The 17,819-nt window shown below is 40.8% G+C and overlaps 1 protein-coding gene across 2 annotated transcripts in view; it reads right to left on the minus strand.

Moving 5' to 3' along the window:
* bcr (BCR activator of RhoGEF and GTPase) overlaps positions 1-17,819 on the minus strand; it is a 73,812-nt gene that overhangs the window by 28,568 nt on the left and 27,425 nt on the right. For both annotated transcript variants that reach the window (XM_068335262.1, XM_068335261.1), the window contains exon 3: positions 5,594-5,778. In XM_068335262.1, the coding sequence (XP_068191363.1) occupies positions 5,594-5,778 (185 nt within the window). The remainder of the gene's footprint in view (positions 1-5,593; positions 5,779-17,819) is intronic.

Consider the following 17,819-nt stretch of genomic DNA (forward strand, 5'->3'; position numbering starts at 1 on the left):
CCCAATTGCGATGATATAACATAGAATTAAAAATACTAAAATAGTACAATGTTTTTCTATTTGGTTATATTTATTTGACAAAAAAAGAACAGCTAAAGAAGATGGGCATGCAGGATTAGATGAGGAATCTTTGTTTGAGGCTTTGAATTAAAAGATTATTTTATCTGGGGTGGTAACTTTTTGAAAATTTAATGCATGTTTGTTTGTCATGCAGCCCTGTTTTTATCAATTTATACAGTTAGGGGAAGTCTCTCTTCATCGCTCTTTCATAGATGAAAGGTGAACAACTGACATGTTGTTTGCACTCCACTGAGCTATGAAGGGATCCATTGTGTACATCAGATTCTTCCCAAGAAGTTTTTCTCAATGAATAGTGAAAAAAAAGGATATAAAAGGTAAATAAGTAATGAAAATGTGATTTCAATATGCTCTTAAAATTGACACCATTGTCATGAAGAGGCCTTGAATTTACCTGCTTCCACTGATCTAAAAAGAAAAGCTTCCGGCAGTAACGTTTCTGAATTAATGAAAAATGAATGAATCAGCACAAAACTACAAGTATTAAGCATGTGTGACTGCAAGCTCACAGAATATACCCGCTGGCAAAACAACATGAGAAACACGAGGGTCCATTTGAAGCATTAAGATTATTTTGAACCAAATCACAAGAAGGAAGACTTGAACATTCAGCCATGCTGCAGAACCAGCGGAGAGGAGACGCGCACTTTAAAGTGTGTATTCATCATTTCAGACGCCAGACGGCTCCCCAAGGAAGCTCCCACATCTCCAGACATATCATATTTTATTCATCACTGTGGCAGCTAATGAGTCCATCTCCCAAATTAGACTATAAGGGTGTCTGCCCGCAATTTTTGTTCTTCAAAAAAGATAAAAATAAGAGTCAGTCTCCCTAGTTGGAGTCAGTTTGTGTTCGAATGTCTAACATTTTCACAGAGTTAAAAAAGAGCAAATTCTTCATATTTCAACCCACAGTTAAACCATTTCAGCTCACAGAAACCCCTTTACGGTGGCCACATCTAATGTGATTTAGAGATTCAGATTTGCTTGTGATTTGTTGATGCACATATAATGTTTACAGAAATACATGAAAATCAATGCAAACACTGTTTACTTGACAGGTGTACCAATGTTGCTCAGGAGGCGCACATGGAAACTGAGTAGCAGCGACTGTAATAATATTATTTTTCATCTCGCTCTGTCTCTCTTTCCACTGGAGTGGAACAGACTCAAACAGTCAGAGGCAAGCTGGAGGGGAGAGGAATTTTTATACTTAATTAATCCTTTTAAATGTGTTCTACATCCTTCTCTGTCATGCCTTGCTTTCTGAACACCCAATGCCCTCCAATTCCACAAGTCTTAGTCTGCGAAATAGAGCCGTCTTAGTATTACCCTGTGCTGGAGGAGAAAATGCATTTCTTTTGGGTATTTAAGCTCGCCTGAGCCAGATGTGATAGGCGTTGACAGTATTGGTGTCTGCAGGGGGTTTTGTGCACTCAATGCTTGCAGGACGACATCAGACCGTGGACTTTGGTTTGAAGGAAACAAGCGGTACAATATGTCAAATTTCAATCAAGATGCGGCAGATCACATGAAAGGAGAATTTCCAAGCCAAATACAACCCAGTGCAGTTGGTCATGTGGTTTAGCTCTGGCAAAAAACAAAACAAAAAAAAAAGGGGGGGGGGGGCGCTCATCAAGGTTGTGGCCTTGAGTGATGATGTCACATAGGTTGAAGAAAGAGAGAACATTTCGAGGTATTTAATTCACAGGAAGAGTGAAATCATTTGACAGCTGAAGTATTCCAAGGATGCCCCAGTGGCATCATAAACTCACTCCCTCAAGAACTCAAGAACTCAATCTAGGCCAGGGACTATTATTGCATACAGTACCCCCTCTTTACCTTATGTGCTTTTACCATCACTAGTGCAAAGTATTTAAAGGGGTCCTATTATGAAAATCTCACTTTTTCAGGTCTCTACACATATATATAGTAGTCCTCCCTAACCCAACCAACTCCCAGAATCTGGTAAGGAAATGCTTCCTGCATCAATAGATATTTGGAGTTTTAGGAATTCATGGCCCGGACCAAATTAAAACAATCAGATTTTGCTAGAATGGCTGTTTGTGACGTAATTTACGTCACAGACGGCGCTCTGTGATTGACGATATTGATTTGTTGACATGCCCAAGGGTGTGGCAATCTTCGAAGGGGGAGTTTGTTCAGGCTACGGTAGCATTGTGTGGTAATGTCCTAGCTCAGAGCTACACACTGACAAGCTGTTGAACTCATTTTAGCATTTGGCTAACTAGTTAGAGGTCCACTTCAGTCATGTGTGTGTGAGCGTGTGTGTGCGCGCGTGTGCGTGCAGGTGTGGTTCATGATCAGGCTACCGTACCAGTGTGTTGCAACGACCTGGATCAGAGCTACACACTGAAAGTTCCTCCTAAGCTGTTGAATTCAGCTAGCATTTGGTTAACTTAGTTAGCAGTCAGTGTGTGTGTGTGTGTGTGTGTGTGTCCGCCCGAGGCTCTCCCCAGCATCACAGCGAACACATAACCAGTTACACATTAATTACTAATTCAGAACAATTGTCTTTTTTGGTGAATGAAAGCAGCTATAGCTCTTCTAAGTGATCGGAGAGCTGTGTGTATCCACACACACACACACACACACACACACACACTCAGATGAGAATACGACAGAAAAACTTGGTCTTACCGATAAAATCCCCCGTTTCATTAGTTTGCGTTAGCTTAGATCCCTTGTTATCCATGAGCTCTCATTATCCATAACGATATTCAGAAAACACAGTTTAATTATCTCACCGGCCGGTGTGAACATGTTTACACAATGAGCCATGAGTATTTGTTCAGCAAAGACTGAGGAAGAACCTCCACGCTTAGCGCTGAAAAATCAACCGTTATATCATGAAAAACAACAGTGTAAAACACGAGAAGAATTACAGCGAAATATGTCGCGGTGAAGTTACTGAAAGTTAAAAAAGTTATAGACAATGGCGATCGATCCATCTGTAATGCAGGCGCGTTCGAGTGGTCCAGTAAACAAACGTACGTGAAGGCGCGGGGGAGGGCAGTGTTGATTGGTCAGCTCAAAGGGGGGTGGGAGATAGGGAAGGCTCGGGGGTGGGGGGTGGAGGGAACTGAGAGCTACGCCCCATTAAAACAGACCTTCACAGAGCGGAAGAGAATTTATCAATATTCAATCAAAGATACTGTGGTCCACGGATCACTTTGAGGCAAGACATTTCAAATGTAGTGTAGTTGGACATCTGGCAGCTGAATGACATAAATAAACATAAAAAAGCATAATATGGGACCTTTAAAAAAGGAATTAATTGGCCAGTAAAGTTGTGTTAAATAAGGCGGGCTCACACCACAGGTGTTTAAAAAACCACTTAAGAAATCAGGTTTCATCTCAAATTCGGAGAGCCTCCGCAAACAATCTCTTGAATCTACAACATGTATGCATGCATTACAAGATAAAAAAAATAATGGGGCATCACACAGCACAGGATTTCATTAAGAGTCTTGAGGTAAAAGAAAATTTAAGAGACCAACTTGTGATCTCTGAAGAAACAGCTGCGGAAACGAAAGAAAATAGACATAGAAGTTCCTATTCTTAAGGAAGAAATAGACATGAGATTTTAATTATTTGTTTACATCTGTCAGGCCTGGTATGCTGATGATACCTAGAAATATCCTAAGAGGCTAAAATATGTGTAGTAGCTGGAGTTGCACTGCGGAAACATTTAGACTTTAGAGTTGTAAGATTGGATCTGTCAGCGTTTCACTCCAGATAATCTGAGCCAAACCTCAGGACAGACTTGAACAAATTTCTCCTGATTGTTTCCTCAAGCGACAAAAATATAACTAATTGGGCACTGACTGAATGATTGAATTAAAAAAGCATGTGTCACAATGTGCACTGGGATGAAACAAGGTACCACTGATCAGCATTTTTACAAAAATGTTAACTGATTCCAATATTTTTCCCCTACTTGTGTAGAATGCAAGAATCAGTGAGGCAAATCAAATCGGCAGATCTCTGCCGGCGGGTGATGACTCATCACAGTTACATCACAAAAAACCCATCAACTTCTGCTGAGCCAATCAGAGCTCATCTGGGTGCTAACTCATCAATCTGAGGAACAGACTGGGATGATGTTTGAACAGCGGCTGTCCAAGGACAAATCAAGGATGATGGTAACTCCATCTTCATGGCAGTTAATGAAAACCTGTCTGGCTGCTTGGGGGATGTGTCGAGCTGCACGATACATTCAAGGGATCATCAGCAGCATCAAAAATGGGTCAGTGGGAGGAATTCTCTTTCTTTATGCACGATTTAACTCATCCTCTATCATACACGTATTGTTCTCTTCCAAGAGACCATAATGTGTGTGAATGTGTGTATCTAGACTTGTATAGAGTGTAACAAGTAATTTCCCCTGATAGGGGATTAATAAAGTGGATCATCTTCTTCTTCTATCTATAAGAAGACGGTTGTGTGTCTTGCTGCATAAATCAAAATCAGCAAGAGTTCTTCGTTCAAACGTCAACAGTGGGATTCAGTCAAGGGATTCATCATTAATTGGCAGATTCATGGCTATCAATCAGTTTGTCAGGCTCTCCCAGTGGCAGCAGGCACAGAATGAGGGGGTGAGGTTTTGGGGAACTGATCCCACTTCATGACCACTGATGCAATTTCCTCCAAGGGCACAGTGAAAACAATCTCACCATTGTAACTGAACATACAGTTTTCACATGTTCATCCACAACCAACAAATTCTACTGCATGTAAATAATAATAATAATAATAATAATAATAATAGGAGAAAATAGAGAACCTAAAACAGGATTTATCATCTTAATCGATGTTGGAGAATGTGTGGTTGTGTCAGAGTGTTTATATCTTGTCTACAGTAACTTTTGAAGATCACATGACGTCACAGATGATGGGTTTTCTCTGAGAAGACAAGGAAAAGCAAAGCAGGGAGTTTAAGAGGATGAAGGCAGAGATGGGGAGATGGAAGCGATAGGTAATTCTGCTTAATACCTCGGATGAGAAAAAAAACGACTATTATGGGGGATGAGTTTCCTCACTGGTTGACTGCGTCTGAGGTTACGAGGCAAACAATATTGTCCTTCATCAATCTTCTCTAACTGCGGATTTTATTTCTGATAAGTTGACAGATTTTTGACCAGGCAGGATTGCTCTAAGAATAGATTAGCCCACTTCCTGCTCTGCATTCAGGTCAAAGGAGAGAAGTATTGGCATCTACTTTATCAGAATTGTATATTTATATGGTATTAATTGTCAAACTTCAGTGTTATTTATTCACCTAAATTATTGTGGTGTGAGCTGCAGACTTTCACATTTTAGTATTTAATATTTTTGGTTGTTTGGCCACTATCTTTTAGCTTATATTGTAGAGAGATACCTCCAAAACACACAGAATCATCTACATGCTAGTGGGAAAATATGTATGAAGACTACTTTTATTACTAAGTAGTTTTTAAGTCAATTTTTGTGCCGGATTGAAAGTGAAACTGACCGATTTGGAGGATTCCAACGATCCAGAGGAGAGGGTGTCCCGGCTGCTGCGGCTCTTGGAACTGAGGTGCGGTGAAGACGACGGCGAGTCATCGATGTACGGCAGGATGTCGTGATGCCTCCGCTGCTCCTCGGCACGGTCCGCATCATAACCATACGAAGGAGGAGTCCCCGTGAAATGACCATCTGTGACAGAACAACAACACCAAGTTAATATCTTCAACAGTCTTTCAAGTAGCTTTATTTTCTTTTTGAGAAAGTGAAAAATCTCTCATTCATAGAAAATTTAATACAGATGCATAATGAATGATGAGCGTTTTTTGAATGAATGTAATGAACACATATTTAGTGTCTTTAGTGTCGTCCAAAAATACTATTTTTGCTGAAAGAACAAATATGAAATAAAAAATAACAGTGATTCTGTTTCTTCACCTCTTTTACATGCCTTGTTTTTCAGATTTCTAGTCAATGTGGGTCAATAGAGCCGCTGGGATGGATTGCGTGTAACTTCATCTATGTCAGGACGCCCTACACAAGCTGAGCTTTTCTAGACATGCTCCATTCACTCATTGTTCGATTTGGTACTAGTCTGAATTTGCACCGCCAAACAAAATGATGCATAATGCTATCAAGGAGCACCCGACCACGTGTAAAGCAACACCAGCATTCAGGACAGCGTTCAGAGCTGTAAATTCAGAGACATATTCCTGTAATATCAAAAACACACTCCAAAGCAATCAAGTTACACGACATCAATCCGATTACATTTTTAATGAGGCATCTAATAGGACTGCATGATATTAAATACTGTGATACTTAACAAGATGGCAAAATCCAGGTCTTTTCCCAGTATGTCTTGAAATAACAAAGCAGGTTGGCAGTCATAGTCTTATCTGATTATTACTATAGTTACTTAAATCCACATGAGTTAGGTCTGATCAGCCACACCTCACTCATAGATCAGTCACGAGAAATGAAGACTGAAACATTTTCCTCCAGCAGGAAAGAATCTGAGCATGAGTCGTCTGAGTGAATTTGCCTGAGGTGCGCTCAAGGTGGCATGTCTTGTGATGCGACTATTGTGCATACATACTGTACATGTGATGCAGATGCTCCAGCCATACATTGTGCAGCCATGGCGTGTGATGTCACAGCCTTCCATACAGATCAGAGACAGAGAGACTGAAAACTGGTTTTTGATTTCCAAACACCATCATTTCATATATTTTCTAAAACACAACAATGTAAATTTCATTCTACAAAGCTACCGCGTTACCTATGACACAATGCACACTGGGTAGACTTGTTTCACACATCTGGGTAGCCTAGTGCTCACAGTGGGTTGTTGCAGAGGAGTTCATTTTCACCACTAATTAATGTAGGACTAGAATCTGGGGCACACAAAATGAGTTTCCCCCCTCAGCATCTTTGTTAGCGCAAAAACACAAAGCTCTGAGAGGAAACACTTGAAGAGGCCAACGGCATACTGGGTCAAGGTTCAAATCATTTGAACAAAGACCTCAGCATCTCCAGGGAAGTGTTCAGCAACCTTGTCCTGACCTGCTTCTGCGGTCGCTGCGATCACTTTCTATGAGTGAGGCAACAGCGCTGAAAGTGTGTGAGACGTGAGAGAGAGACGGACTTTTGGAAAAAGAAGTCACAAACTACAAAAGATTGCTTAACAACGTCACGCTCGGAGAGGTGATGTGATTCATTGATGGGTCGTATCAAGCATGTTTTGGTGAGCTCAAAGAGTTCAGCATCCAGTCAGTCGTTCTGGGAATCTGGTGTGTAACAGCTGATTGGAAGACATCTTGCTCATCTGAAAGTCTCGGACGTTTCGCTCATCTCCTCCCACTCCTGTATGCAACAGAGTGGGACTCGTCAAAGAGATGGCCAGGCCTCCTCTATGCTGACTCAGACAAATAACATGTTAGGATGGACACACACACACACACACACACACACACACACACACACACACACACACACACACTCCTAAAGTCCCAAAGTGAAGAGGACAAGAAAGGGGGATACAGATAAAAGAACAATATAAGTGTGTTCAGGGTCCACCTGACCTTTGGCCCACCCACTGCTGCTCTATAGGCTGTCTGTGGGGTGGGTGCCACCCACTGCGCTGGCTTCGACCAATCACATCCTGGCAAAGACCAACATAGAAGCCCTGTGTGAGCATTTGTGACTCTCTTAACCATTCATTTTATATAAAAATGAATGGTTAATGCGTTTAGCATTTCATTGTTGTGCTGCCGTTTGTTGTCTCCTGTAGTGCAATAAATGAAAAACACACAAATGTAGTCGGGGTGCATCAAATGCATTCATGCTAGTTAGCATTTATGCTAGTTAGCATGAGAAATCAAGCGATAATATTAGCTTTACAACACGAAAGACTGACAAAACAGCATAAAAATAAATGTACCGTATGTCGTATTCTAAAACCAGATAATAAATATTAAATGGCAAATAGTAGCGTTTGTTTTTTTTGTGTTTTTAAAAAAAATAATAACTGCATTTCACAGAGTAACTCATAACCAAACCTCTGAATTCATGTCAGGATAGTTAGCAGGTTGAGCTAACTTTAGCAACTTTCCTTCCACCTTTCTTTTGTCAAATACTGCCCGTAGAAAAATACACTCAGTTTGTGTGTGTGTGTGTGTGTGTGTGTGTGTGTGTGTGTGTGTGTGTGCGTGTGATGTTCCCTGGCAGCCCTCAGGTGAAACATTAAGCATCCAAACAACCATTTTTAGACCGTGTCCACCTCTTGGCTAAAAGGGTGAACAGTCAGACATAAACCTACAGTCATGAATAATAATAACAGTGTGGACAAATTAGGATATGTGAAATGTCAGACGAACCGCTGCAGCTCTGACTAAACAGTGAGTCTTCTGTGGAATGTTAGGTACAGCAGCATCCAAGAGCTGAATATTAAAAGTCTTCTTTGTATCTGCTGTTAATAAGTAGGAGGTCGTACTTCATACATTTATCTTTATGTAAAAAATCTTTCATGAAACACCAACAGCACTATACGAAGGTTAGTCTGATCAGAGTATAAATTGTAACGGTTCCTATGAACGCAGGTTAAATCTCCACCATGCAAAGTGAAAACAACATCCAGAGAGTCTTCCAGCATTCCTGGGCTGAGATCATATAAACTGGGAAAGTCTGAGGGGTCCCAGGTTTAAAACTGTTTTGGGAAGTAATGCCTTTTGCTTAGTGGATGAATGCACAACAAAATAAGTACATGCTGGTCTGTTAGGCTAAGAACCAAATCAGCATAATACCTGTGATGCACTGGTGCACATGCAGAACATGTGTGTGCATGAGCAGCAGTTTCCAATGAGGGAAGAGACTGAGCTTTACAAGCTGAATGGTGAATGGGTCACTGTAGCCTGTGGTCATCAAACACCAGGCCTCAGTCTGTCCACGTCTGACCTCATCTCCACTCAGACGCCGCTCCTAACTTTGCCTTGAGTCAGTTTGTGCGATCGCCCCATCATCTCTGCACATCTCTCTTTCCAAGTCTCCTCTTTCTCCTCCTCTCGTGAACAGAATGCTTGTATTTTATTTGATTTTTTTTCTCTTTTGTGGCCTCCACAGCTGGCCTCTTCATCCACATGCTGCTCACAGATCACATCTTCCTCTTCCTGCTCTGAGATGCCATATTATTTTGTTTCCCGGATAAGACCCCCCTCACGGAAAGAATAAACTGCAAATATGACAGAAACGATAGCTCATATCCCGAAAGAGCAGGTGCAAAAACACAGTGATGCTTTTTCTTATTCTCCTCATAAAAAAAAAGTCCTATTGATTTCCTCCTGAAGCTATTGGCAGCGAACCAACCCAACTTTACTTCAAGCTGGAATAATAATACACACAAACGCGCACGCGCTCGCACACACACACACACACACACGCAGACACACTCCTGTAAAATTTTTACATGGAAATAGATTATGGGAGGGGAACAGGTCTTTTTCCTGCTTCAGGGGGAAAACTGCAGCCACACAGGTAATAGCTGGTGGTCTGCTACCATGACAACACACAATCTCTCCATAACAATACCACAGGTGGGGAAGGGCTACCAGGGTATCAGGGTGTTATGTGATACTGATCTGCTGATGGGACGTCCTACGGCAGATGATGGTTTCAAATACCGCACATGGGAGCCGTTAAATCTGTGCAACTCCTGAGCGCAGCATATGGTGCATAATCAGGGAAATCAGACACAGTTTTACAAGGACTGCATGGATCACATATTTATAATAACAATTTTTTAAAAAAATTCTCATTTGGTGGTTTCATTTTTCAAAAAAATTATACAATTAAAAGACTTTCTTTTGAAAAAAAATGGTTCAAAATTTAGGGAAATTTGTTACTTGTCTCAGAAGATTGATTTGAATGTTCATTTTGTAAAATATGTGAACGAAAAAATGGCTGGCTTAACATAGTCCAGACACAAATGGAACAGTTATCTGAGCTGATGTGGATTTAAACTAATTATTAGACACTTTAAATCACTACTTTATGTATTAATACATTAACATGTCATGCAGGATGCCTGTCAGGGCTGGGCTGGTTGGTGGGTTGGTGTTCCCTCTTCCAGTTGTTTTGCTGACAAGATCTAATCATCTACTTCTGTGTAATTACATTTAGCATAAAACCATGATGTCTGTTGCCATTTTAATATTTGCAGGGAAGCAAATTAGCTACAAATATAAACTTTTTTTTTTCAAAAGGATTGAAAAGTGTTGACCACCACCTGTAAACCCTATAATTTTCTCACTCATCTTCATAAATGCAAGGACCTGTCTGAGTTTAATTGTGATAGACAGAGCTGTGTCCAACAGAACCTCTTTTAAGTTGTGTGTTGTGCTACAGGACAGGGGAGGTTGAACGTTAAAAAAAAATAAAATAAGGAAAAACCTTCTGTCAAGACAGCAATAATTATAAAAACTAGAATGAAAAAAGTTACAAACAACAATAAAAAGAGACATGATGCCAGACAGAGCCATGAAACTGGAGAGGGAGCGAGTCCCAAAGGAGGCATAAGATACCCTGGACAGTGAGAGCTGCCTCTCCATCCCCCCATCACCCTTTACACTCAGTGTGTTAGTCATAAATCTGTCTTGGCTGCTGAAACCTTTATTGGCCTCTGGGAGGAGGCATGTCATCCCAACAGTACCAGTATGACCCCCTCCAAACCCATTAACACCCCAACCTTTAAGACCCACCCAGTCCCACATGAGGATCCTAATGCTACACTACAACACTCACAGCCCTCTGCCCTAATCCAGCATTTTGGTACAATGTAAAGACAGATTAACGGTTGTGTTTTAATGGTTTCTTCTATCTCCTCCCTCTAAATCTGATTCATATGCGGGGGGGGCACAATGCATTTAAGAGGGAGGCCAGGTCTGGATTCCACGGATAAATAAGACGCACTGTGTCTTCTGAAAAAGACAGACCCCCAAAAATGATGTTTAAAAGAATATGCAGAAATGTGCTGCTAACTACAAGATAAAGGATACTGAGGTGAGAGGTGATACAAGAAGGGGTAAAAAAAAAAGAATAACAACGCAACAAAGTCCTCTGCGACAATTTGTTCCTGAGAAAACAACACAACAGTGCTGATGTGCTAATAATAATAATAATAATAATAATAATAAAATAGCCATGGCTCCACAAGCAAATGAGGTGTGATGTATAACAACAGGGTCTGCAACTTTCATACGGGTTTTTTTACTTTCGTAAAAAAAATGTGCGTCAATCAACCTTTTAAAGAATGGATTAGCATGACAAAAATTAATTTCCCTTCCATTACGTGACGGCTGATCTTGTCCTCTAATAAGATTATAAAAAGCTCCCAAACTTCATGCTGTCTCCTCAGTTTGAAGACATTTGTGGTCAGGAGCTAATTAATTTTTGAAGTCTGCCGGTTTAATCTGTCCTGTCTTTCCACCTTGAGTTTCGCCGCAGAGACAACCCTCGCTGACATCAGAGGTGGAACAAAACACTACAGTATGGTTCATTGTGTTTATACATGACGTTGGGACACAATGAAGGTACAGCATCTCCGAGAGGTCTAAAGAGGGCACCACTTCTCCCCAAAATATCCAGTTTAGTGGTCACTGGCCAAAGCAGAGGTGCTGAGGATGGGAGGAAAGAGGTGGAAATTAAAGGAAACATTCAGCTGCAACATCACTGGAGGGACACACATGCCATCAAGTGAACTTTAACACAGCGTCACGCCTTAAATCCTCCTGCGATTCCACGGGTGATCGACAGCAGCTAATTTGTTAATTGTCACAATCTTGGCGTTAGTACGTAGAACCGATTTTTGTTCCGGAAGAGCTCAGTATTTCCTCTCTACTTTGCAACTCAGAGACAGCTTAGGGAAGAATTCTTTGCTTTCACTTGGTCACAGTTGGCACTTTGCATCCCTCGGAGAAATCATTCCGTGTAACTGGATTTGGAAGCGAAAAAGATTCTCACAAGCTTGAGATGAGTCCCAGAGGTCGCCTTCATAGAATTGCGGTAAAAGATATGAGTGTCTCAGATAGCATGTAACCAGCAAAGAACGAGTTTTGTGATAAAATCCCTATTTCTACAGAAGCAATGGGTCCCTGGAAGCTTGTTGTGTTTTCTGATTCAATTTTGTACTCCTTTTGATCTGATGTGAGGAAACAGTAAACCACAGATTTTCTAAATAAAAGGCTACAAAGTCCCTTCCCTTGATTTTCACTTGGAGTCAATAATAGGTGACTACTACCTCACCCATTACAGTCACCCATCAGCTATCTGTTCCTACATCCTGGTATTATTAATGTTACATGAGTTGAGAAATCATAATAAAGCAATTTGTTTTCTGACAGTAATCTCTTCTTCAGCACCGATAATCTCTGTGGAAACAAACCAGCAGCAGCAGCAGCCGGTTTTAGTAATAAAGTCGGGCCGATGGCCAACTCACAGACGCTGCTCCCTTAAAAACAAACAGCGCCGCCTGCAGTGCTGTAATCATCCCTTTGTGACAGGATGGAGGGATGAGGCAGAACAGGAATGAGAGAAAAAGTGAACATAGGAAAGGGCAAGGCTTGAAACTACACCAGCAGAGGGAAAGGGAACGGGTTTGTGTTTATTGTGTGGCTTTGCAGCGCGACACTTTGAGCCGAGGGTGGTTTTTATTTTAATGCTTAAATGTTTGCCTGGTTAATTGTCATAGAGATCTCTTTACAACTCGTGGCTACAGATGTAAATGGTTTATGCATGTTTCTCTATGTGAGCCACAAAGGAGAAAACAACACCAGACATGGCAACCGGGCCGCAGGCATCGATAGCTTAGTCCCACCTGCAGCATTGCCTTTGGCGTCTTCACGTTCCGTTTAGAGTGATCCAAGACTTCTCAAGTATTAAACGCTGCCACTGCTGGATTTTCTTTTGACTATGACACGAGTAAGCATTTTGAATCATGACGGTGCTGCTGATGCTGAGGGTGACGGGGGTTGTGTCTGAGTGGCAGAACGCCATTAGATAAAGTGAAAATAACAATTCAGAGATGAGGTTAAGACTCCTAAAGGGGAACAGACACATTTTACACATCAATGTTTCAAATGACTCCAAACTATTATAAATAAAACTATCCGAGGATGAAGAGTTACATCAGTTCCCAAACAATGATAACAAAAGAGTAAGTAAAGATCTGACTATTTCAGACTTTCCCAATAAAAATGTCAGTGAGACGGCTGAACGATGCATCACATTGCTTGAAAAACTGCCAGCCCAGGTTCTATTTTTAGGAACATTTTGAGCTGCAACTGAAACCAATCACAAAGTGGTAAAAAGTGGACAGAATCAAGACTAATGTATTCTATACTTGACTTGCAGTCAATTCTTGTGGATGATGAGAGACAGATAGAAATAACATAATAGAGTAAACACAGACGTTAACAATGATACCAGTTAAAGCATTGCTCCAGTCTGACAGCTGCCGTCTTACATTAAATAATCAAACCCGAGCTCAGCTTCTATTTGTAGTCAATAAACCCTGAAGAGAGTCTGATATCGCATTTAGTGTTCACTTGCTTGCTGTACTTTATTAAGTGTTATTCGGCATCTCCTTATTTCTGCTTGATGCTTACTGCTAGTCTACTTTAGTCACTAAAAGAGTGATACACCCGAGTCTCAAAAAGTTGAGGCTAATTGTCCAATTTATAGAAATCACAAAGATAAAATAAAGAAGACAGCAACAATTCTCATTTCACTGTTGTGTGGATTCAGTTGTCCATGAATGAATGTTTTCAGGACTTAAGAAATGAGTGTTTTACTCATTCAATCGCCAGGGTGTAGGAGTTGGCTATCAGGGGAAAACGCAATGAAATCGGGGAGAAAATATAGACACAAAGATATGTACACAAGTAATCATACACAAAACGTCCAGGCATTCAGTCTAAGCCCCATCTTGTGCATTATGTCATCGTCCTCTGTGCTGTATTTTAAATCCTCCCTTTCTCTAATTGTTTCAGTCCACATCATTTGTATTCTGTCTCTCACCGTCCCGCCGTCGTCTTCTGACGACTGAAGACATCTGAAGAGAGCCTTGCTGTCTCAATGGACACTCTCAAACCCACACCGGCCTCCACCCTCATCCGTCCACAAACGTCTGTAACGTCTCCTCTGCCGAAAGCCGTTCGGAAAGAGACTCATTTCTCAGACCCCCGAAGCATTATGGGGGAAATAAGCGTTCAAATTGCTGCAAAATCACACAGAGACTGTGATTAATAATGCAACACGCTAAATTACCCGCTCTGCTCTGGAACATGCACGTCGCTCATTAGACCGCTGTTTCTATGGGCAAAGATTGTAATGTGTGATGAAAGAGGCTGCTTTGCTTTTAGACCGTTGAGTCAGTGAATGGTAGACGATGGGAATTTCAGCATAGCGAGAGGCTCAATTGGTATTTATGGTATGTACATTCTCGAGCGCTCTGAATCTGAGGAGGTAATTACAATAATAACAGATTCTCATCTCCAGGTTACATTTATATTACACAACATGAGAGCTTTCTTTTTCCCTTTATCTTCCCTCAGCATCTCTCTCTCTCTCTTTTTGTTGCGTCTCTTCGCTTCCTCCCATTTCCTTTCCATGTTGGCCTTTACAGGAGCCAGTCTGCGATCTCACCATGGCGGTAAATCTTGAGGGCAGGCCTCAGCCCTCTGACGCTCTCTTTAATGCATCATGAGCACCACAGCGATTGCGTGTTTCTGTGTGGGCAGAGAGCAGCCTCATTAATTTATCCACACTGAAGCTGGCACTTGAAATCTCCATGGCTATCAGGAACACACTCTGCGGCCCATCATAAGTAATGTGTGGGTTTTAACTGCTTTAATGTGCCTGATAAAATTAGAATCAACAGCACAGGAATGCTTTTTATTTTTTCCCTTTATGCAACAGTTGCTCAACTTTGGTTTAAAGATGGACACAAACACCCACAAAAGCCAAAGTCTGAGTGCAATTAAAAATCTCAGCTCACAGTTAACGTTAAGAAACTGATCTTATGTTAACCACAATAGAGGACTACAGTGATAACTCGTTCCACATGTGATTATGCATTGATCTGTTTTGTAGACAATGCTAAAAAATGTATGGAAAAACAAAGCAGATAAACAATTGTTGGACTAATCATGACCTACAGAATAAAAATTTTGATGGTGCATAATAATCAAATCTGTTGCTTTGCATTAAATACTGAAACCCAGTTGGCACCCAGCAAACAACTTCACATGATCTATGCTTCATGGCATTATGGTCGTGTTACTGAGAAGTAATAACACTGAAATACATTGGTTTTAATAGACTAAACCAGGTTATACTGGTTTTAGTCTATTAAAGTGGAACCTCATCTGATGTTGGAGTTAATGACAAAATAGAAACAGACAAAGCTGAATCACAAGAGCTATGAGTGAACAGGTTTTGAATAATAATAACAACAACAATAATAATATATTATTATTATTTTTTATTATTTTTATTATTATTGAGTTCTCCGTGACTATCCAGGGGAAAAAAAGTCACGGATACATCCCTCATGGCGCTGGTAGAGCACAAATAAAAAACAAGACATGGCGTCACGATACAAACAAGTTGCGTTTTGAAGCTGGAGGGTTTTCAATGCCGCTAGCAGAGCAGCGGTCAGAGGTTAGAGGTTAATGCATTGGAGGGTCTGAAACAAAGGTTACAAGGTTTTGTGTTACCATGTGTCTTTATGAGTGTATTTGTGTGTCCATGTGTGCCTGAAGCAGGGGAGCTGAAATCCAATTAACGAAGGGTATTACTGCACCAATCAATAAATCTCTGGATGAGAAATGAACCCTGGCCTTTATCAGCTATTGACAGGACGTACCTCCCCTTAGAAATGTTTTCATGTCTGGAACTCATGATGGTGTGTGTGTTCACCTGGATAAAAGTCCATCAAAAGAAGTGAGTGACCCATTATATCATATATTTTATCGCTTAACACACAAAAATATAAAACAGTTAAAATTATATAAAATTATTTTGAAATTGATACTTTGCAAAACAAGTGCTTTTATCTTTTTTCAGTAATTTGATACTTCTACTTGAGTAGTTTACAGTTATGACTTATGTGGTTTCACTAATTTTACTTGAGTTATACATCTGAGTTTTTGTTCCAACACTTGCAGTTGGTTTCACCCCTAAAAACAGACCAAATCATAAAACAGACCAAATCATAAAAATACTTTAGTAGCTCCCCAAGAGAAAAGATTCTACAAAAGTTGCATAAAGTAGGTATTTTGCTCATGTGTCACACTTTCTGTAAAATGCGGTGGCTGTGAATTTTATGGTTATGGGATTGGAGCATATGCACAGTTGCTGTGGTGCAGAACTGCAAAAGTTCTGCATAATGGAAATATAGTCTCTTATCCCAGTGGCACAAAACCCTATAACACATCAATCCAAGCACAAAGTTAGCAGCACCAAATTCATTCTAGCGTAGAACTAACCTATAAAATCTTTGGAAAGGAGTAGTAAAATATGTAAAGTACAAGTTGCTTATGTTCTTCTCACCGTACTGTACGGCTTGAAAATGCATGCAGTTATATCAGATACTTCATGTAGCCGGCTGACATTCAGTCACTGAATGTGTGTGTTCCTGGCAGTATTTCATCTCAAGGACACATCCCATCATCCCCATCACAATCCCCAGCGTCTGATAATTCTGGTTATGTTGCGCTGCCGCTGCCGTCGCTCCAGAGAGTATAAGAAATCAAATTGAGGCCTGCCGTCAATAAAATATGACGTAAGCTTGTGATTGAATTTTTTAAAATGATCTTTTGACCAAAACAAAAACAATGGACTTCCTATCAAAACAGGATTTGACACTGTGGAGTAGGATCATTCAAAACTGTTCAAAGGTTAACTAATGATATATCCGTTACAGGCATGACACAACACTTTAATAAATCTTTCTTTGCTATTCCTTATCTATAAATTGTATGGCCTAAAAAGTCAAAAGTAATTTCCCTGGTCAAACAAGCGAGTATGCAATAACGCCCAGCTTTAGAAATACAACACCAGAACAGTTTGAGGAAGGATGAAAGACATAATTCGATGTCTGAATGGTAAAAACTTAAATGGCTTCGGTCCATTCACCTTAAACACGGCGTGGATCCTGGCTCAGACACCTCAGCCCAGAGCGGCGCTTATCATCAGCAAACAGTAGAACGAGCACAAAGGGAGCCAATCTGCCTAATCTCTGGTCAAACACAAGCTACTGCATCATCTCCACTGAGGGTAATAAACTGCTACTTTACACCAGAGCCGCTCAGGGCGCATGCATGTGGACATTAGGCTAAATGCGTAGAGCGTAGAGCCTTGCCAAAGCCCATTGACAGGCAAACCGCTGCCTGGACTACCAAAACCAACAGGAAGAGCATTTTGTCTGTCATTAGGTAACCTGTCAGGATAACAAGGGCTTTTTGTTCACCTTACGTTTGGGAAAATAACCACATCTAATGAGAGGCTGTTCTTTATTCAAATCACCAAACATTTATTTCCCCACATCTACCAGAGCACACCTCTGACGTACCAAACCATTTTACGACATCCATGCTGGACTTAATTGTTTCCTTTTTTTCTGTGCATTCTCTCTCTCTCTAAACGTTAAAGCTTCCAGTGGTTGCCATGGATTTTCT

The sequence above is a fragment of the Antennarius striatus genome, chromosome 15, assembly GCF_040054535.1.
Source record: "Antennarius striatus isolate MH-2024 chromosome 15, ASM4005453v1, whole genome shotgun sequence".
NCBI lineage: Eukaryota > Metazoa > Chordata > Actinopteri > Lophiiformes > Antennariidae > Antennarius > Antennarius striatus.